The sequence below is a fragment of the Syngnathus leptorhynchus genome, chromosome 2, assembly GCF_054491065.1.
Source record: "Syngnathus leptorhynchus isolate UIUO chromosome 2, UIUO_Slep, whole genome shotgun sequence".
In the NCBI taxonomy this organism is placed as follows: Eukaryota; Metazoa; Chordata; class Actinopteri; order Syngnathiformes; family Syngnathidae; genus Syngnathus; species Syngnathus leptorhynchus.
In genome coordinates, this window is record NC_141196.1 from 15,431,657 (window position 1) to 15,455,383 (window position 23,727).

A 23,727-nucleotide genomic window follows, 5' to 3' on the forward strand; every position below is an offset into this window, starting at 1 on the left:
TGGTGAGCATTGTTGAGCATTTTAATAAAAAATCTATGAAAAATTCATAAGAAAGCAGCATGTTTTTGTTGCGTTTTCTCATCATATTTTTAAGGTTTATTTTGTCTTAGTATCAACAGTCTCCTCTTCCCCCTTTTTTTTTTTACCTCCACATTGGTGCAAGCTGCTCTCGACTCCCCTCTGAGCTAATAAAATTTCCTCTCTCTCTCTCTCTCTCTCTCTCTCTCTCTCTCTCTCTCTCTCTCTCTCTCTCTCTCTCTCTCTCTCTCTCTCTCTCTCTCTCTCTCTCTCTCTCGCCTCACCCAGCTATCTTCTTATTCTCTCGTTCTCTCAACAGGAACACCATCGTACTCCAACTCCGCCCCCCTCAGTGGCAAGCTAGACCTTCTGTGACGCTACTGTTATTTTATCTTCTTTGCGGTGTCACCCTCTGTTACTTGTCGCCTTGACTTTAAATTCTGGCCATCAGCCACAATCTTACATTTCTCTAATGGTCTTTCATATCCTCTTTACCCTGCACTAACATTTGATTACATTTGGTTTCAAATGCTTGTGTGTCTATCATAGCTCTGTCATCATCATACACATCACACATCTCATCATACACAGAAAAATGAAACCAAAAGGCTCACAACGTACTCCATTTACGATCATGAGGGGAAAAAAATGATTATGAGCAGTAAAATGCATGCAAGGCCAACACGTGCCAAGTCTGCGCGTCATTGCTTCTGCACAGTCCGCTTGACCTTCTCTCATCTTCTGTCACTCTCGCCGCTCATTTTCCCCTCCTTTGTTTTTGCATCCTGGCAGCTCTCCCGTATTTTTTGCCTGAATAAACCGCAGAGGGCCAAACGTCCTTCGGTCTGCATCTGCATCCCTCCCTGCTGTTCTCTTTGCATCCTGTATTCGCTCCTTCTCCTATTGTCTGCTTTCTCTTTCCCGCACAGCAGACTTCATCCCCTTTTGTTTGTGGCATTGCCATCTCCCTCTGATTGCAATTGATTTATTTTTTTTTCCATTTGGCCTTTTTCATTTTGGCATTTTTTGGATCAATAATAATTTTGTCTTTGAGTATCTTTAGACTTTTCTTCCTTTTGATCCATTTTACTGTTCCGTGCAATCCGTTTACACTTGGTTGACGATAACAGAGATACTCAAAGTGTGGTGGGTGGGTTTACAATAATGGTACTTGAGACTTACTGAATTAAATCTTCAAGTGGTACCGTGTTAAATTTTGTATAATATACTATGTGGCTTAAACAATTTTAAATTCATTACAATACATTTGTTATGTACAGTTGTATTTAACTTTAAACTGCAACACATTTGCATTTAATCTTTTTGAACTGAAACATTCATTTAGGTGAAATTTTGACGTTACTTTTTGGTTAAATTTTGTTGATTCATTATTTAAGTATGCATTTTTGATTCGTGAGACTGTTAATTTTCAAAATGTGCATACTGCTACAGTGGTTTATAGCCAATACCTTTAGGAATAAAAACTTTGTATCATTTGAATGAAGACTGAGTCTACCATAATATTTGCATGACGGCTGGGATAGGCTCCAGCACGCCCGCGTCGCCCGTGGGGACTAAGCGGTTCAGAAGATGGATGGATGGATGGATGGATGGATGGATGGATGGATGGATGGATGGATGGATGGATGGATGGATGGATGGATGGATGGATGGATGGATGGATGGATGGATGGATGTTGGTCATTATGGCACCACTTGGGAAGCTAAATAATTTTAAAGTGTTCTTTGGTGTAAAAGGTTTGTCAACTAGAAATGGGAGATATGTGGGTCTACTCGACTGGCCAAATCTGAATCCTGATAACTGTGTGCGCATGTGTGCTATTTAAACAGCACAACCATATTGTTTGAACATCTGTTAAATTATGCAGAACGCAGGCATTATGCATGTGTGTATCTCTGTGTATTTGCACATATTGGGTATACTCACACTGGCCACAACAATAGATAGACCGGCTCAATTGAACGTAGGAGTGTGCTAGCTATCGACCATATGTGGCCCACGGGAGCATTTGATCTGACTAGCCATGCAGTTCAAAAAAGAAATGAAACCTCAGAATAACTGTTATGAACCCCCTGCCCAAATTCCGCAAAATAATAATAATGTGTGTGTGTGTGTCTATGTATATATATGTATATATATATAAATGTATATATATATATATATATATATATATATATATATATATATATATATATATATATATATATATATATATATATATATGTGATCTGACAAAAGGTGTTGATGGTCATTTAGTTGTTATTCGAGTGCTGCTTTAGTTTATATTCAATTGCACCTTTTCTGTCTTCTTTGTCATTCAGTGTTCATTGTTTGTCATGTGGAACAATTGTGAAATGCTTTTAGCGTTTTTGTCAGTTTTTGACATTCATTGGAGGAGAGTATCTTGCTGTTGTGTGCCTTTACGCAGAGAATTTTGCGAACGAGAGTCTGCTATCGGCACACTAAATATTTGCGTCAAACACATATTCAATGATATAAGAGAATTTTTGTTTTTATAACGCAGACTGTTTAATAGTGATTTTCTTTGCAATCTTATACACATTGTACATATGTCCCTTCATTTGGTTGGGACAGGTAACCTGCATCAGGTACCAACATCAGTTAATGTGTGAATGCCAAAAGGAGAATGTGTGTGCGTGTGAGTGTGAAAGAAGATGCTACTAATGCCACATGTTTCCATCTAACCTCCTCGCCCTAAATCTCCCAGCCCAAATGGCCCCTCCTGGGGTATCATTAACACCTCCACCTGGCTCTCGCCTCATTTTCCTGCTTCAGAACATCAAACATACGTACATGTCTTGGTCGACAGTTTACGTTTCACACATACCCACAAACAAAAAGATGCTGTCAAGATTGAGAAAGAAAACATTTTAACTTAAATTAGTCTTGGAACATCTCATTGTTAAAATATAAATTTTGGGAAATAGTGGTGCCTTGAAATACAAGTTTAATATGTTAAGTGACCATGATCATAACTCAAAACCCTCAAATAATCTTTTCCTATTGAAATGAGTGATAATGGCCTTAATCCAGGGGTGTCAAAATCATTGTTTTCGCGGGCCGCATTGTCGTCATAGCTTCTTTCGGAGGGCCATTATGACTGTCAACCCAAATAAATGTATGAGCACCTGAAATTACATACAGTAAAAGCTGCAAAACAAACTGACATATAACTCATTTTCAAATCAGATGAATAAAAACTGGTCAAATATATTAAAAAAATGATATTAAAAGTGAAGACAATTTGCAATTCTAGTAATGACACGAATTTGATGCACAATGTGGCGGGCCGTATCTGGCCCCCGGGCCTTGAGTTTGACACCTGTGCTTTAATCTGTTCCAGCTTCCCCCAAAACATTTTATGTAGAAAAATGACAATAAACTGTAATGTCTGTTCATTATTGGAAGTGTGAAGGCAGGGCCAGTTGAGTGGGAACTCGCGTCAGAAAAAGGGGAGAATCACTGTGAGTGGAGTGTATGCAGCTCGTGCATGAATGTGTTTTGTGTCCCTTCTTTTCTTCAATAAAAAGCAACCAAGTTGCACTAGCGACCCTGTGCATACTTGACCATGACATTACAGGCATTACAATACTACATGATATTTCTTTGGGGCAATTTTAAACACACAAAGTAATATTCTCTTTGTTGCTTCTTTAGTTTGAGTAAACCCCAACTGGAAGTGGCATCAAACAACCTGGAGCCAATTTGCTGATTGCTATGTCTTGTGTGATGATTTGAGTTTACTACCATCATAAAGTGCTTGTAAAAAAAGGAATGATGTCTTATATCTCATAAACTCATAGGTTGGGTCACTCAAGCTTTCACTGTAACTATATACTTATGTGCTTGTACTAGGGCAGGGTGAACGCTGTCTCTCACTTGAAGTCAGACTTCAGTTACCTGTGACTGTGTGGACAAGTGCCTGCATGGAAAACGAAAATGGAAAAAAGTAAGGACGAGGGCTATACACATTTCTAACCCTGTGGGAAGATGTTGGAGAGTGTCTGTGGGAATATATGTCCATTCATCCAGAACAATATTTGCCAGGTCAGATATTGGAGCTGAGTGAGGATTTATCTAACAATCTGTTCAAGGTCATCCCAAATGGGTTTGCGTCAGGTTCAGGCTCAAGTTTTCCAACACCGAACTCCTGCAAGCATGGCTTGATGCACCTGTGCACTGGGCCCCACAATCATGTAGTTAGAGAACATTGCTATGCCCAAAGCTTTTTCCACAAAGAGAGAAGCATGATACATTGTTATGCAGCAACAAATGAGATTTAGTGGGTAGTTAAGAGAAGTCCCCACCCCCCTTTTTTTTTATTCCAAAGACAATTCCAGGGTGTAAAGAGGTGCTGTGCAGAGCATACCCCACAAATTAATAAACATATTGTGAATTGGCAAATAGTGCATTCATGTTTATTGATGAAGCATAATATTTAATAAGATGTGTGCTTTAAATATCATTACCTTATATAAGTGGACTAAAAGTGTAGATCAGCTCAGGGGTTTCTGAAAAAACGCTGCAGGTTGAGACCAAAGTCAGACTGACCCCTGATGGCGTAAGTAACAACTGCAACGTGTTTCTTATTATAAAGGATTTCACTTTTTGCTCCCTCCATATGCCTTCCACAAAACAATGAAGGCAATTGAAGTTGAATCAGAACAAAGTGCAGCTAACTCCGGCGGACGCTGGTTCGAACCTGATTCCTATGACAAAATCTACTTGATTGGTATTTGACTAATGAGAGTTCTTTTTATTCCCAAAGGAGAGACAGCTCAGCACTGGAATACATCCCACCCAGCTGTCTCTCTAACTTTAGGGTGACTGTCTCTATTACAGCCGGTGTCTGTCTGCTCATCTCATAGCCTGGCTCTTTAGCTTTGAATGAGCAGCCAAGCAGAACTTACCACTTCCAAGATGCCTGTGCAGGAGCTCTGCACAAGAGCTTCTCTATATGCACAGCACAAGCACCAAAAGTGGAGTCCTTGCGCTGCCGGTAGAAAACCTGCACCTCTATTTGGATTTTGCAGAGAATATTTAAAACATGGCCACGGGCAGTAAACAAATGCCAATAAGTGCTACAAAGACGACAGATGCTACTACCTGACAGCAATTTGGAAAACAGCAAACAAAATGAACCGTCATACAAGACTGATGCACGTGTTCACGTTTCCTCATTCGTCCTCGATAGTTAAGAGAGCCAAACAGAGTAATTTATGCAAATTACAAACAGTCTTATCAGATTCTGTGCAAATTGTGCCATTTCAACTGCTGACAAAATGAAACAAAAAAGATACTATTTGAGGGGATCGTAAGACTAAAACCAATGCATTATTTTTACACCGTTTGCAAAAAACACATAAAACTAAGCATACAGTTGCTACTTGTGTTTTATTTCTTTCTGCTCATGAAGTTTTTAATTTTGCCTTTTTACTTCTCACATCCCCCCCCCACACACACACACAAGCTCTCGTTTATTCTCAATTGCATGGAACAGGTTGGAAATGTTAAATATTAGTTGAAATGAAATCAAGTGCCTTAATAAATTTGGAGCCGAGGAAGTGTTGTGAGAACACGACTTGTCATAACATTCAACTAATCCTCATATTTTTGGCCAGATATGTAATGCCAGTGCTAGAGGCCTGTTAATTTTAAAAGCTCGCCAAGCTAATACTCGAACCAACGATCAAGCTGTTTAGCCTCTGGCATCTCGCTCTGCCTTATGCTCTGTAATTATTCTTCATACTGCAGAATGAGTATAATCCACTGTATTGAATATTAATGGTACATCATTTGCACTGTAATGCTGTAAAGCTCTAAATTGACCAGTCCCTCGCAATTTCAAGTTGCAGACAGGTAGTTCCATTTTTTTTTACATTCTTTTAAACTACGTTATTTACTGTATGCTTTGTTAGAGTACAGTATTAAAGCATGGTATTTTTCCTTTTAAGAAACACATTTAAAACAATGCTGATGTTTTTGAGAATGCCGGAAAAGATTAATGGCAATTCACGTCATTTCAATGGAGAAAAATTATCAAGATGGGAGTGTTCTGTGTGACAAGAATGACCATCATAGACAAAATAGTGTATCATAAAGAAATACATAAAAATGAAAGGTGTAACTCACGTGGTGAAGGCTGGATTATATTTGGCACCCAGGTAGTAAGAGTACAGGTTGAACATGCCAATCATGAAGGCCACAAACACCATGATGAAGATGACCATGAACTTGAAGATGTCTTTGACCGTACGTCCCAGCGAGATCTGCAGTGGGCCGAAGCTCTCGTTAGCTGGAAGGATGTAGGCGATGCGTGAGAAGCTCAGCACAACCGCGATGGCGTACAGACCCTCAGAGATAATCTGGGGGTCTGACGGGCGCCACTTGTTCCTGGCTGGTGGAGGAGGGGAGAAAAAAATGGAATGAAGTGATCATCTACTGAAGCTGTAAATGCTTTGAGATGGTGCAGTCAATTCTACATCAACTACAAAGGGTTTGATTAAAAAAACAAAAACATTTATGACAGAGAACAGATTATTACAAATAACAGACACAACTTCATCAATCGTGCATGTGTTCCTAATTAAGTGTCCTAATAGCATCAATTATAATATTTGCATGTACAAAATTTTGAGTCAAGTGAAGCAAGAAATTGGATAAAGATGAAAAGACCAGAACTACTGAGATGACCCTGGGTGATGGGTAGAACTGACAAGCGATGGTTGTGAGATCTGTGGGGAACAAAGAGAGGGGATAAAGAGATAGACAGTCCGGGGAGAATTAAGAACAGACCCCGCAAGCAGGAAAGAGTAATGGGCATTGGATAAAAAGTAAATGAAGCTAAGAAAAACAACAGCAGGCACACGTTAGGGAAAAAGGTGGAAAGAGTACTTGTGGGAATAGTTATGGTGGTCCTGAAAAGACATATGGAGGGCAGTTAAAGGTGATGATCACTGACAATGTGGAAGGGAAGAAATTATATGGTGCACCGTTAATGTGTCATGACAGAGTCACGCCACTAGATGACAGTACTGATGAAGATTATTTTCCAAGATGCAAACAGTGGAATACCTTGCGGGCAGCACATTTCACTACAGTGCGATGAAATATGCTACTTAATAATCTCAGATGTTTCGTTTAACATCAAATCATACTGTGTGTTTCTCTAAAAATACTGTTGCTATGTCCATGGGATACAAACAGAATACACACACACACGCACACACACACACACACACACACACACACACACACACACACACACACACACACACACACACACACACACACACACACACACACACACACACACGCATTATTTCAAGTTCAAGTAGATGAAATTTGGACTCTATTAAATCTCTTTGTACAAGTTTGATTTTTTTTTGCAATGCCACCCCCGTGTGGACAAAGCGGTTCAGAAGATGGATGGATGGATTAATTCATGTATTGTTTCAATTAAGCAACTGTCTCTACAAATATTTGTATAAAATAAAATTTGAGAAGCTTCATGGATGTCACGCTTCCCCAATCCGACACACAATTGATGCTATCCATGGCAAGTATCTGAACTTTGAAATCTCTTGTTGAAAATAATACTTTAAGTCATTTTCCTTTGAAAAGCAATAACGGCAAACATCTCACCAAATGTAAAGTAGGCCACCTCATCAGGCAGCGAGGCATTGCTGAGGTCTTCATCTGGCACATGCAGGTCCACGTACTGCTGGGCTTTGGATGCCTTCAGGAACGCCATGAATCGTGCCGTGAAGGACGCCACAAAGATGGAAAGCATGCCAAAGTCTAGAAGGTTCCACAGGTGCATGATGTACTCTCGGGGTCCATCGCTCCAGATCTCTTTGCACTCGGACCAAATCATACCTGATGCAAGTGACAAACACAGAAGGTTCTCTCTGTTAGATATACGTAAATATTCAAAAAAGTACACACCTTAATAACACACAGATGTTAAAATTTGTTAAAAATTTGTTATTTATAACTCTCCAGATCTCCAACATGAGAGTCACGAATGGTCTCATTAAAAATCAACCCTGAAGCCTTTGAAGCCAAAGCGATGAGAAAATTGCTCATTTGCATTGCGAAATGATGTGTAATATCTGCAACCATTAAAAGAAGCTTCTGGAATCATAAAGATTTTCTTCTTCCCATTTATTGCACTCACAGACAAGACAAAAATGGATCATCGTGATGTCATACAAGTACAGTATAACAAACATCAGCAGGTTGCAAAACAGCTGAGGTCTGAAATTCAATTTATTTATCTTCATGTTTCCTCACGTTGGTCATTACCATTTCATCTTCACAGGCTTTTATCTGTTCTCATTATCCTGCATTGTGTTGCTGTCACGTTTGCTCTGCTGAGGTTGTATTTTCATCCCGCTTTAAGATGGGACTCTGCTTCTGACAGTTTCCATTTGGGCTTTGGGGAAGAAAACTCGACTGGTGCGTTCATTGTAATTCCACTTCATATCAATGTTGCTACGCTGGCTTATCATCACGGTGCAGAGGTTTTATAACATGGATTCAATTAGACTGTAAAAAGGATGGCCGATTTCTCCTGCTTGGATTATCATATAGCACTGATACCAATTTAAAGCATTTTTTTTTCTCCTGTTTGGATTTTCATACGGCACTGACACCAAATTAAAGCTTTTTTTTTTTCCATTACCTAACATGATTTAATAGGGGTCGATTTGTTTGTAGGCTTATTACTGTCTGCAGTTTTTGACATATTGTGGCAATTTAGATGTCTTTATGGTGTGAGGAATGTTAGAATTTAAGTTTTGTTAAAATGCAGACATAATTAAAACATAAAAATACAATAGGTAAGGAAATAACATCTTTGTTGAATCAATCTTTCAAAATGTAGAGGTACATACCTCAACAGCCTCAATGAGGGCTGTTGTCTTGCTTTTTCACGATTTCAAGATAAATCGGGTAAATAAACGTGCCGTAATTGAAACTTCTTAAAGCAGTCACAACTCACCCAACACCCACTTCATGATCAACATCTCTGTCCAGGAAAATTGTGTTGTCTTGACTCTGAAAACCTGCCGCGGGTGGTCCGTAATGGTCTCATTGGGAAGGTTCTTGACACCCTCAAAGCGGTCGGAGGCGTTGACCACCAGTAGACCCAAGAAGATGGTGAAGGAGACCGCATGAGCCACAAATTTCATAAATGGGCTCCTTAAGATTTGACCTAACTGGAAGGAGAAAGGATCAAACTTTAGGAAAATTCTACAATGGTCATTGTACTGTACACTCCTCTTAAAAATAGCATCCTATTTTGTTCTAACACAACACAACTCAACCCTTAAATAGTGCCTTATGGTCTTAAAATGATCTTCGTCAGAACAATTCCTGCCATTGTATAAAAATAAGAAGCGTGCCTTCCACGATAAAATAATGCAAGTCAATGAACCTTGCAAAAGCACAAAAGATACCAGTGAAACTTTAGCTGCTGTAAGTATAAAAAACGAAAAAAAATAGGTGTGGCCACCAACCTGACGGGCCTCCTTAACATGACAAATTGGGCCAATATACCGGCAGGCAGCACTACAAATGTGGTGAGAAGATACAAACAGGAACTCTCCTTGGACTAAGAATTTCAATGCATGAAAGTGCTGATACATATAATATTGAAGAGGCTCCATGTTAACTTGCACAGTGGGTATAAAAGGTCGACACGTCTGTTTAAATGCCCAGATATTATGATATGCCGGAGATGGGGGAATTATCCATTTACATCTAAACTCATTTGCTTACACGCCTGTCACCACTGAAAGGACCTTGGAGTGACCCCAAATAAAGTTCACTTTTTCTTTAGATTGTGTGTAAAATAATGACATTCAGGTTAATTCTTGACACAACTTGCACTGCTCACCTTAGCGTTGCTCGTAAAAATTCATATTTGCTTTATTTTAAATGACAGGTTAACCTTATCAACAAATTTCATGATATGTATTTAAGGATGCAAGATTACTGTGTTTGTGTACTTTGAATGAAACCAGTGATACTTGTGTACAACTATTGCAAATAGTTGGAGTATATAAAGGTCAAACAATCGGCAAATTGTCTGGTGATTTTGTTTGAAGGGCCGTAATTGGAATATTTAATCTGCCCCAATATAAAAAATAAACCAAGCATGATCACACATTTGGCTAGAATACTCAAAGAAAATTGTTTGGAAATGAAACAACCCAGAATTGTATTTGATGTGACTCAGTATTTTGCTTGACTACCCAATCTTGAAGTACTCCTTATCATCCCATGAGAACAATCCTGTCACACGTGTATTTTATCAGCTGCCAGAAAGATTAGGCAAAGATGAATGATTTAGGAGTGACTGCAAGTGGAATCCTCCCTGATTCCTAGTTCCACATTATTATAGGGGCACATTCAATTGTTGATGAAAACAATTGCATTTCAAATTGTATCTACTATTTAGGACAAAAATTACATTTGTGTAGATAGAATTAATAAGATATAAAAATGCCAGAGTGCATCACTTGAATAGAAAAATGCCTCACATGCTAACAGTTTCAGCACCTCTCTTCAAACCTGCTGTGTTCAATATTATCTTTCCACAGGAGACCACTACTATCTGCAGGTACTGCAGCACATAAGGTTCCAATACCATGCATGCACACAGGCACAAAACAAAGGTGAAGCTCAATTTTGTGGAAACATTCCCATGTCACTAGGACATGCTCCTACTTCAGTTTTTACGATGATAAGGTTGATTGGATTCACCTCCCTGCTTGAAATGGGATGCTCGTTCCAGACTGATCTGACAACTGTGTGAAATCTAATCTGTCTTTCAACAAAAAATGCTGTTTTCAGTGAGCATTATTCAAGCACATAAATGGTGCTTCTTGTGTGTCTCACCAGGGTTGTACAGACATTTTGAAATCTGCACACGCTCTCATTCTGCAACACATCCAAGCCCGGTCCACTTTTTGTGCAACTGAGTGTGACAATAGTATTACAATACTAGCTACAGTAAGTGATGCTGTCATTGTTTTTCAAATGTTGTGTATAAAAAAAGATAAGATCAGTTTTTAATTGATTGAAGACTTAGTCCAGGGTCGTGAAAGCCTTCTAATGTCCCCTAACATTTTTTCTACACAAGTATATAAAGGGTGCGGCTCGGTGGCACACTGGTTAGCACGTCCGGTTCGATTCCACCGCCGAACCTCCCTGTGTGGAGTTTGCATGTTCTCCCTGTGCCCGCGTGGGTTTTCTCCGGGCACTCCGGTTTCCTCCCACATCCCAAAAAACATGCTTGGTAGGCCAATTGAGCACTCCAAATTGCTGATAGGTGTGAGGGCGAGTGCGGACGGTTGTTCGTCTCTGCGATCGGCTGGCAATCGGTTGGGATACGCTCCAGCATGCCCGTGACCCCCGTGGGGAAAAGCAGTATAGAAAATGGATGGAAGTATATAAAGGCTGTAATTTGTGTTTTCATTGATACCTAGCCAAACCGTCAAGTAAAAATGGATGGTTTGTACCATGTGGGTATTGATGCATGGATTTTCCCTTGCGGTGCCATGGGTTTGAATCTCCCAGGAGACGAGGGTATAAAGTACAAACAAGTTCCAACAAAGGACAGCGATTAAAACATCTCTAGAGGCAATTCAAAAAATTCTATTAAGAAAGAGTAAGAACAAGTGAAAATGGTCCAAATATTTATCATGTTAGTAATACACAAGATTTTGATTCCTTTTTCTTTTCTTCTGCTAAATATTTACAGCTCAGACATGCACTCTTCTATGTACTTTTCTGAAAAGACTTTGGACACGATTACCTTCACAAATACATAATTGCTGTGCATTTACATCAAAAAATCAGCATTACTCCTCTGTGAGCATATGTACACTTTTTTAACCTTGTTTACAAAATTAATCGAAGCATTTAAGAGGTCTTTGCAAGGGTTTATGGAAGCCCACTGTGGACAAAAACACACATGCAGGGACAGCGCCCAAAGCTCAATGATAATGTAGAGGATTAAAACATTATTAATCAAGGGGGATCTGGAGTTTTGCATAACAGCTCACTTATCTCAGGAGTATATGTCATATTTCAGCATGTCACTTTACATTCCAATCAACTTAATGCAGACCAAAAGAGCAAGGAATACGAGACCAGAGGAATAGACTAAACAATAATAAACCACCCCTCAAGCTCTGATGTTCTCCACTTTGACCGTATTTCCAATGTGATAAAGTTGAATGTAACAAAACAAACATACCTTGCTACATGGCATGATCCAGTAGGCAACAGCCAAGAATGGCAGGCCAACGGTGACCCCCAGCACGGTCCAGCATTTAACACCAATCGACTGCTGCCTGAGACCAGGAAGGTTCTCATACCAAATGGTTAGTAGCTGCTGTTGGCAGTTCGGATGGGCGACAAACTGGGGAGAGAGGGTGACACAGGAATGAGGGAAATAAATAAAGTACAGAGTACAACAAAATAAGTTGGACGAAAATGGGAGAAAGAGAGGAAAAAGGACAAACAAAATGACTGTAATGGCAGCCTTCCTTACAGTAAATGAAATGACTACTACCTCTGATTGTAGTCCTCAGGCAAACTGCAGGGCCCTGCACTGCAAACACTGAAATTCTTTTGATTTTTGACACAAAAGCCGTCACTCAAGTTGTTATATTTTAACATTTATGATTGTGGAGAGTGAGCTTACTCACATATTCACAAAAATGACCGTTTTTTCTTTTTGCATCCATTCCTCCGCAAACAATCGACAGACGCTAACCTGCGTTTTTAAGCGAGCATGCTGGATCTTTTTTACTTCAGCTAAGCTGCATCCCCAAAATTACGCCACATTCTTCACAAACTCTAAAGGGGTCCGCCGGTGTTTTAGTAAGATATTTGAATTGAACATTGGTTATAAGTCGGTTTAACTTACGGTTTTACAGTCAAGTCTCCTTTTCCTACATATGGAGGTTTAGTATATTTTCAGCAGTATATTCTCATTCTGCTCTTATTTAATGTACATTCTATTCTTAAGACCTGCTTTGCGTATCAGTTCAGGCATTGGTTGATTCGTACGAGTTATCAGTGCCTGATACGGGATGACGCCTGGCTCCAGGAATTTACTGGCGCTCAAAGGTACAGGATGCAGGTGGATGCACTTATGAAAGAATCCACAGAAGACCGTATAAGGTTTGCAGGACAGACTAGTGAGACCAGCAGCCGTCGGTATAAAAGATGGAGACTGGAAGACTCGGGCGTGAGACACTTCATTCTGACATTGTTTGAATATATACTTTTCCACCTTCCACCGGGTGTTCCTGAGGAACAGCTGACCACCGAAGACAATACACCACAGAGAAAATTTGGGAATATGCAGGTTTCTTTTTATATGTTTAAGAGAAAAAGTTCGCAGTGTGACAGCAATTGTATTGGACCCTTACACTTTCTTGTTCTTTTATTCTCTTGCTAGCACTTTCCCTTGTATTAAAACATCGAAAGAGAGATTGCCTTCAAGGATCTCTCTTTTGATTCATTCCACAGCTAACAGGAATTGCTATTGGGATAAGAGATAGAAGTTAGCAGGAGACAGCAGATAACTGGCCAAGCACTGCTCAGTATTGCACACCACAAATGATTTCATACTGAGGTATAGTCAACAGATGCTGACATGTAATTAAAATTGCTTTATTGATGTCAATTGAGTGGCATGTAAAAAAAAAAAAAAAAAATCCAAAACTTTCCCATTATCATTCATCATTTAAATTGTGAGTGTTTATAAAGTTATTAACCATTTTAAAGTATTAGTATTACCGTGGTAAATGTTCATCACCTTAATACTGCAAAACCTGTATGGCTTATTATAAATTCTCTAATGTGATCTAAAACCTTGCCTGTATTGCACATACACAGAAAGCCACACCAAGCTGTAAAAAACAAATTCGATTTAGTAATCAGCAGTGAAACAAAAATATTATAATACGGTTACAGTATATTGATCAAATGCCACAAAATTAATCAAACACTCAATCAAACTTTCAGACATTCATCCATTCGTTTAATTTATCGTTTTCATGGCGTGTGAATTTAGATCCAAAAGACACATAGTCCACTGACCATTCAGCGCATTGAATCATACGCATTCAACCGAAACAATTCCCAGCCCTGAATGCAGCAACATGCATCACACAGTCATGCGGCACCTGGTTTCCATGGCAAAAAGCCCCCTCCCTCCCTGTTTGTCTCCTGTGCAATTATCTCCCTGAATATTGGTCATGCTTGCTTGGTGGGAATTAAGGCCAGCATAAACAGTCCGAGCAATACTTGCATGTGACACAAACATGCACATATAAACGAGAGATTTGGCCGAGGAGAGAAGATAGAGGGTCAAACAGTTAAGTTGCGCATTTGAGAAAGAACCCGAGAGGAGATGTGGTAGAGAAAATGGCAATTGGTGATTGCTTTGACATTTAGTCCAGCACAGAGTCCATGTTGCATCTGCAATAGAAACTCCTGGGACTTTGTACATGATAAATGATTTGTGAAAATGCAATGAAAGGTAAAGTCTTCAAGGAGCTTCCTAGCGTGCGGTCACCATCAGGCGGTCCGGAATGGATGTGGCAGCATTGTAAAAGGTCATGTCAATCATGTGAGCTCCTGTAGTTGTCACCAAAATAAATGCCTCCAAAGTAAAGTAACTTTTAACTCTCAGCACCCTTCGAATTACAATTGGACATTCAGGCGAATGCACATATACATGCAATATGGAAAAAAGGAACGCAAAAGGCTACTAGACCATGAGAACGTTTGTTTTGAGTTATTTGGGCGCACCTCAAACTGTATATAAACATACATATATAGTGCAAACATCTGGGGGCAAAACAGCGCTTGATTTGACACGGTATGTAAAAGAGGTTACAGAAAAGCGTTTTCAACATTTTGGTACCCTTATTTATGATGGAGTAAAATAATAATGAGGATCCCTCAGTGTGTAATTGAAGTCATATCTCTCCAACTGTCCATTATAATCTTGGTGAAGGCATCATTTTTAATAACACTTGCATTCGTAAATCTTATGAGATTTAGTCATAAAGTGGTAGGAGTGTGGGCTAGATAGAGGAGTAAAGTAAATGGGATTCTATCAGTTTACCTTCTTCACTTCATACTTGATGGCCAGTTTGACACGGCTGAGGCAGGGTCGGTTGTAGGGGCTCGGCGGGCACAGGTCAACATCGCCGTTCACAATGGCTTCCACCTCTTCGGTGTTCCGACACAGGTCCAACACTCCTACCACAAAGTCTTTACACTGCATGGACAGCTTACGGTAGTCATTCTGAATCGTTGGCGGAAGACAGTAAGGTAAAGGAAAGGGTCAGACAACAGAAATGTACTGATACACACTTGTTCCTCGGAAGTTGCATTCACTCTTGCTTATGAAATACGACTTGACATTTAAAAGGAAATGACCTGCTAAATGATTTCACAATATTGATTACCAGTAGAGGAAGTCTCCTTTTTATGGTATACATAAACAAGTCAATACAGTACAAATACGAACCCAAACAATGCAAAAAATTAGAAATAGTAGTTAAAACGATGTATTTCGGTAAGTCATAGTTTAATGACACAGTTTAATATTCACAATAGTGGGTAATTTGTGTTATTTTAGCCAATTTTCAGATGTCACGGCCAGTCTGACAGTACCAGTAGGCAATGTATGAATAAAAATAGGTAGACCAATTCTAAATTGCTGTGCAGACAAAGCAGGGAATAATAAATGTTGCTGCTTATGTGTTGTTTGCTGGTGACATGCTTATGGGAGCAATTTGTAACCTTTGAATACAGAACACATCATTATTTTTTCATGTCAATAATAACACGTGAAAAATACAACACCAGCCGATAAGCAAGATGACTATACGTACACAGCATAAGGCTTGTATAATGGCCTGGAACGTATGCAAGAGCAGAAAGCTGTGTCACAGACTAGTTTAAAATAATGTCTCGGCACGCTTGCGCTTTTGAAGACTAAAAGAAACGGACAGCAGGCATTCTTAACACATTGGGAAAAAGAATACGTTGGGGTAAAACATGTTCTGCATAAGAATATCAATGGCGCGTCTTGCATTGTAAGATCCACATTAGGGTATTACACACACATGAAATTTCACTCAGGATTCAGAGTATGTGGTTTGTGCAGTGGGATGGGGGAGATGGGGGGGAGATAAAGCATTGGGAGGATGTCGTGAGAATGAAAATGGATTCAGTTGTGTGAAGTAGAGGGTAATCGGTCACAGTTGAGTGACTCTCATATAAAGTAATGCAATATGTGTGAAGATGGATGAAAAAAGGATTTCTGTTCTTTTTCTCAAAATGCTAACGCAACTCTTCTCACATTTAGTCTTCTGCATTAGAGAAACCCCTCAAGTGGAACAAAATCAGTTTCGGAATGCTGGCCAAGCTCCAATTGGGTCAGGTAATGCTTCCGGTTATGGTTGCTTTTGCAAAACAACACTTTTTCAGCTTTACATTACGTTCTTATTCAACTTCCCTTCTTGTCATTGTAGCCATATTGAACAAAGTGGCCAGGAAACACATTTTCACTCCATTCCCAGATTCTTTTGTCCGTATATTTTGTTTGAACTCTTAAATGTACGGGCCATTCAACAAGAGATTAAACATTTTGTTCTACACTGTTACACTAAAGAAGACCAAAACTAAAACCTCAATAATTATTGATGCTGACTGATATGAAATAGTGATATTGTGATACACTTTTCAACAATATCTTTCAACATTGACAGAGTCTTTGAGATGTGTACTAACCTCACCTTCATTTGTCCCTCACCGGCTCTTTGAATGATTGAGAGGTTAAGAGACTGCATGTGTCTGTGGGCCCTTATGGGAAATTGATGCGCTGTCTTGAAAAGCGTGCTGTTGTGAGATAAATATTCTGCTGCCAGGGGAAACCCTGATACATGCTTTCATAAACTGGTCTTCATCCCTGTGCTGTGACAGGTTGTGTATTTGTGTGTTGGTTGCAGTTGTCTTTGTTGTACACACAGGATTAAACCCTTCCTCTTGTGTGTACAAATGTCACATAAAGTATCATAACTATGCATTTCATCAACATGTCGACACTGAGAGTTTGAAGCATGTGATTAATAACAGCAGTGTCAAAAGTCAGAAAAGGACACTGTTTGTGAGTGATGAAATGAAGTGTCAGACTCAGAAATATTGTGATTTTTTTCCACCCTCGGTAAAGGTTGTTTGTTTGTTATATCAGTCAGAGCAACACCCTTCTGAAGGAGGACATCCTGCAGGACCCCGCACACATACCGTGTTCTCATCATTCGACTGGTTTCCCTCGCGATATTGCTGTGCTGCTCAAGTTTCAGAACTCAGAGGTGGAGAGCAACCTTTGTGCGCAGGGCTGTTCAGCTTCTCAACTTCATTGCCCCCCCCCCCCGGAGCCCTCAGCACCTTCCCACCCTTCAGCAATGGAGCTCTTATCCCACATTTTCAAATATTTTACAATAGTGAGATGATAAAAAAGAGCCAGCAATAGAAGACAGACTGGTGATAATGAAATGGTAATGAGACAGATGAGTGCCAACATAACTGTGTTCCCTCAGGTGCGCCCTTCTCATTAACTTGTCTAGAGACGGGGAGCACAGTGAGTGGAGAGGCTGGATGACAAACAAGACTGGTTAGACAGACAAAAGAGTGGATGAATGAGGTGACGGACAAATTAAAAGAGAAACAACGCATGGGCAAATAAGGGGTGAGACGATTCATCAGCAAAATTGAAAGTGCTATCAGATTGTTGCTATCTGATGTGATGATTTGGACCATCGATCGTCAACTGGTGGCCCCCGGCCCTGACTGGATTCCATACTTATGAGAATCAAAGACAAAAATTCTGTTTAAAGAAGTTTGATCTTCAAAGGCTGAAAATGCCTTACGTTTTGTAATGAAAAAATATACTAACACCAAATATTATTTTATGTCTCTTTTTATTTGAGCAGTACCATTCTAGCCCTCGGACAAATATAGTTGATGGCCCCGATTTAGATTGCAAATACAATGTTGAGTGTAATCAAATGGATGAATAAAATATGAACAAACCTATTGGGAGTCTTGGCCATGACATCCACTGGTGGCGAAAATGGAAAAAATACATGGAGTCGGCCTCCTCCTTATCGCTATGATAGTTTTCACTCAGCTGGGAATTTCTTTATGCCTTTTGAATTGTGGACTCTGCACTGTGCAGAGAGTCGTAAAAGAATTGAATTTCACCAGACTTCAGAGCAGGGATGGTCAACTTAAATAATGGAGGGGGGGGGGGGTCACAATTTTTCATCAGCACTGCTGGGGGGGGGGGGGGGGGGGACATAGAGGCAGGTGACCATTTTAAATATGGATAAAATCAGGGTTATACTAGTTTGAGATTTTTCATTATAGTTAGTGTTAATTTGTTCTGATGTTGGCAGGTTTCCAGACTATTCCGAATATTCCGTGTATTATTGGACATAGGAGTCTAGCGACGAAAAGTCACTTTGCTTTGCTCCTCCTGTTGTTCCATTTAATGGTCTTACTGGTACCGTTGCCATTGTTATTAATCAAGCCAAAGGTCACACGATGATGCTAATTGATGGCCGGCCGTGTTCTTTTTCCTCCATCATTACAACACCATGTTTATGCTGCTGTTGTTTCAATGACACAAGTACATTGTACAAACCGAACAGAGAGTGAGTAATCAATGATGGAAAAACGGCTGCAATTTACCTTGAACTCTGTCTCAATGTTGGCCAGTCTGGCGAGTTCGTTGCTGAGCTCCAGGGCAGTCAACACTGGGTCTTCGCTGCTGAGTGACAGGTAAGCTGCACTGGCCAGGCCCTTGTATGCATTCATCCTTGAGCGTGAATGACTGAATGAGTCTTTTTTCTGTTTCTCCACACACTCTAAGCACTTGCAGAAGTAGTCGTGAGGCCTTTCTATGCGAGCCCCTTTGGTCAAGAGAATGTGAACTATCTCATACTCTTGGCAGTGAGCAGCCAAGATGATGGGTGTGACGTCATGCGAGAAACGTGTTCCATCCTCATCGTAAGCGTAGAAGTCATCATCGCGCATCTCCTGCTCCAGAGGACTCAAAGCTAGGCGGAGACCCCCGCCAAAGGCAGGGTGACCGAGGATGGCTTCGACGATGCGAACGTAACCCTTGGAAATAGCCAGAAGGAGGCCGTCTCCGATCCGAGCCAAGCCGTCCTTCTTCAGGAGCAGCTCAGTTACCTCGAGATGCTCATTTCCTACAGCCAGCTGCAACGCATTCTGACCCATGTAGTCCACACAATTAAAGTTGAGAGTTTTGGAGTCTTCCAGCATTTTACGCACTACCGGAATATTCCCGTACTCAGCAGCATCTAAAAAACGCTCCTCTTCTGCAGTGAGAGCTGAACCACGCTCATTGAACATGTAGGCTGGGCCGCGGACTGCCTGGCGACGCCCCTTCTCCCTCAGCGTGGTGTGCCGACGATGCATAGTTTCCAGCCTGTGATGAAATGGTGAGGAACAATTAAGGCAATCCAGCTAAAATCAGTCAGGCAATAAAGCAAGGATGTAAAAGGCAGTATCATTAAATGCAACACGTTAGCTGCTTTAAAAGGGTACAAAGTAATTACAGACTCCTAAATTGATGTACTTTGTTGGCAGGGATTGGTCAAACTTAATCATCACATTTTTGGACCTTTTTCTTGGCACACAAGAAAACATCCACAATGCTGGAGCCGTTGCGGCACAGCCAGAGTCTTAGCTCATCAAAAGGTGATTTCAGGTCTCAGAATATTAGTGAGAGATGAAGCCATCACCTGAATTGTCTCTGGCATCCATCCACCCACTTTCTGTAGAGCTTGACCTGTTCAGTGTCACGGGTGAGCTGGAGCCAATCCCAATTGACTTTTGGGCAAAAAGTGGACTACAGTATAAACTGGTTGCCACTCACTTGCAGTATTGCTGGCACGCCTTTATACTTTGTACTCAAACAAAGTGATGCTTTCATTCACTCTAAATCCTCCAAACGCAACCATGATGGATAGGAGACACTGTCCCAATACTATTGTCGACATGCAGCACTGGATGTTTTGAAGAGATTCATACAAAACTATTTTCCACTTGTGTAGAAGAGGTTCATCTCAGTTTATTTTCAGGGTTGCCATTAAGATTGATCTCTTTGAGCACACAATAAAGTCACTTTAGTGTGGGGAACTCAATCCCAAAAGGTCTTTGTATGCTGTGACTTTGACCTGAAGTATGACAAAGGTTAAAAGACAGGAGGCTTCTAAAGAGTATGAGGCCAGGGATGAAACACTTTCATTTTTCAAGTTGTTATATGGTCCGGCTCACAAATCATCACAAGAATGTGACCGCACCTACTGCACACAGGAAAAGTAATAAAAAAATATATTGTGATACAAAAGTGCCACGTTGTTCTCACCTTGCCATCCCTTATAGTTTGTTTCCATACTTTCTCTTTCTCCATCTATTTGACAGTTTGTGATTCAAATCAGAATAAGATTTACAAAAATGGTGACTCAGACGTTTTCCGCAGTTGCGTGTTAGTGTGCGTGTGCCACAAAAGAGATTAAAATAATGTGTTTACAAAAATTGTGCCTGCTCATTGTTGTGGGATTAGCACTTTGGAGCAACCTGGTGATACATTGTGAAGAACATCCTCAGCACTATTGTTCCATGGCATTATTATTCATGCATTCTTTTAAAATGCATGAGACTGAGACTGAATTGAAAGTTTTGTTTGTTTGTTTGTTTGTTTGTTTGTTTGTTTGTTTGTTTGTTTGTTTGAGGTCTCAGACCTATGATACTCCTGAAGGAAGACTACTCAACCTGTTTTTATCTTCATTTAGTTACACTTGGAAACATTACCGTCTGTATATAGGTAAATCAATTCTCTGCTCCTAAGATATGTACCTTGGAATTATTTTACAGTATGATTTGACATTTTAGTTGTGGTTTAACAAGATGTGTGCCATAGTGTACCTTCTACGATACTTATGCTGTGTTTTTTGGGGGGATACAAGTTTGAACTATTGCAAAATTGACACTGTAGGGGCATGGTGACGTATTCCATAGCATCATATGTTCTCATTCGGTCATGCACCCGCTGTTCCCTACCATCGAAGCACAAAACAACAATGTTGAAGAGTGTGAGCAACTTTGCACCGTCTTCATTCTCAAGTAAAGATTTAGTGCCTAAAGTGGGAGCTACTTTCCTTAAGTTAAGAGGAAACAAACAACAACTCAGTGGCCTAGTAGTAGAGTGTCCTCCCTGAGACTGGAAGGTTGTGGGTTCAAACCCCGACTGGGTCATACCAAAGACTATAAAAATGGAACCCATTGCCTCCCTGCTTGGCACTCAGCATTAGGGTTGGAATTGGGGGGTTAGATCACCAAATGATTCCCGAGCGCGGCACTGCTGCTGCTCACTGCTCCCCTCTCCCCAGGGGATGGATCAAAATCACATGGGGATGGGTTAAATGCAGAGGACTAATTTCACCACACCCAGATGTGTGTGTGACGATGATCATTGGGACTTTAACTTAGACTCATGTTCAAAGACACAACAGGAAAACAGCCTGTGGTTTTTGGCGTACTATACAAGTGAATACAAGTTTCAAACGAGCATTAATCGCTTAAGATGACAAAAAAGCAGACAGTGAAGTGATCAAGTTTGGCCCAAATGAGACACAATAGCTGAGAGAAAGGAAAAAAAACCCACACATTTGCCTGTGATGTACAAATCCGGACGCCACAAATTGCCTGCTACAGATTTTTTCTCCCTCTATGACCCGAGGATCACACAGGAGAAAATATTGGGATTTCTTGACTCGTGGAGTTTGCAAGAGCACAAGCAGGTGTGTGTAACAGGACAACTGGGTCAATGACTTTTGAAAGTGTGGGTTTGCTTTGGTTTTGTTGACATGACAGTACAGCACTTTATTTATTTTCTTCCATTAGGTTTTAAGCAGTTATGTTACATTTAAACCTTGCAGTTTAAACACTAATTTGATTTTTTTAATTCAATTTCAAGCCGTTTGTTTATAGTATTTCACCTGGGGAAAAGGATGCCACACATATTGGGTACAATAAAAATGTTATTGCCATATTGCGATATTGCCAAGCCATAGTTTTAACAAAAACTAAGATTGCTCCAGCACCTTGTGATGTTTTACCGTAGCATGTCAGACAGTGGAGCCACTTGGAACAGGCATCCCATCCACAGAATGAAGCTGGAATTGAAAAGCTCGACCTCTAGGTAGCAAGACTTAACTTTCAAGTCGATGTACTGTGAAGAGCAGTTTGACATTTATTGTGTTCTTTAACCAATGCGTACCCCTCCTGCCGTCATGTCGTGGGCAGTGGTAGGCTAGATTGATTTTGCACACTGTAGATCAGCCATTTTCTGCTGGTTTGGTTCCGGGTACAAAAGAACAATACTGAAATAGCTATACCAAATCGATGATAACACATTAAAATTGTCAACCTGAGTATGTCCTTCAAGTCCAGAAGATACATTCTTTTTTTTCTAATTTTGTTGAATACATAAGTGAATAAAAGCAAAATACTGTGGAAAAAAAAAAGCGATATCAAATGCCAGCGATTTGTGCTGAACAAAAATGAGATGAAGATAAATAATTTCAAAACTTTCTCCACCATTCATGTGACATAACAACTCAATTAAAAACTTTGAAAAGGCAAGTAGATATGAACAACTGAAATAATTTGATCGCACAAATGTGCACACTGACTTTTATTTGGGATGCGGCTATATTCGGAATTAACCAATCGTATTGAGGTTAATCTAAAATGGGAGTCAGAGCACACCTACCACCATATAAAGTGCCTTTGATTAAATTAAGTTCATATGTTTTAGAATTCTTTTCCTGGCTTCCCAGAATTACCTGAACATGTCTGACTGATTTAAACTGGTCATATTTCCAGTTTGGACCATAATCGATTTTCCCCCATGTATTTGAATTACTTTGTTATGGTTAAAGCTTTTGGGCATAATTCCAACAGGCATGTTGGGTGCAAACACCACACGTACAGTGAAGCATTGTTGTGGCAGCATCATGCTTTGGAGCTGTTATGCTTCAGCCTGAGACAAGGGGAGACAAATTATGAAAAGTAGCAATCAGTGTGAACACAATGCCACGAGAATACTAGAAAGTAATAGGAAAAAAAAAAAAAGAACTCCAAAAAGGCTACTTGAACATCTAAACTTTAAGTGGTGTTCATCAGAGACACTTATAGAATGGTGGTAGGTGTGCCGAGTCCCATTTAGGACAAGTTTAAATATGATTAGTTATTTCTTATCACGAGGATGTTCACACTGGTGCAACCCCATCATTTTAGTTTATTTGTATTTGAGCTGTACAGAGTACACTAATGGTGAAAACGGCTATGACATGTATTAGGTTGCTCTCATTTTTTTTTAAATACCACAACAACCTGAAACTTCAACATGGGTAAGCAGACTTTTGATATTCACCATACGTATTGCAGTGATAAAATGTTGATGTAGCGGAGGAAGGTATGAAAAACAATCCGCCAGTTAATTCTTGGAGTCCTTGTAGTTATGCAAA

The 23,727-nt window shown here is 40.1% G+C and overlaps 1 protein-coding gene across 1 annotated transcript in view; it reads right to left on the reverse strand.

Annotated features, from left to right (window-relative positions):
* The window catches only part of trpc7b (transient receptor potential cation channel, subfamily C, member 7b), a 39,422-nt gene that overhangs the window by 12,069 nt on the left and 3,626 nt on the right, over positions 1 to 23,727 (reverse strand). The window contains 6 exon segments of the mRNA XM_085903500.1: positions 6,194 to 6,458; positions 7,706 to 7,939; positions 9,066 to 9,282; positions 12,330 to 12,494; positions 15,219 to 15,401; positions 18,857 to 19,619. Coding sequence (XP_085759626.1) covers positions 6,194 to 6,458; positions 7,706 to 7,939; positions 9,066 to 9,282; positions 12,330 to 12,494; positions 15,219 to 15,401; positions 18,857 to 19,619 — 1,827 coding nt within the window.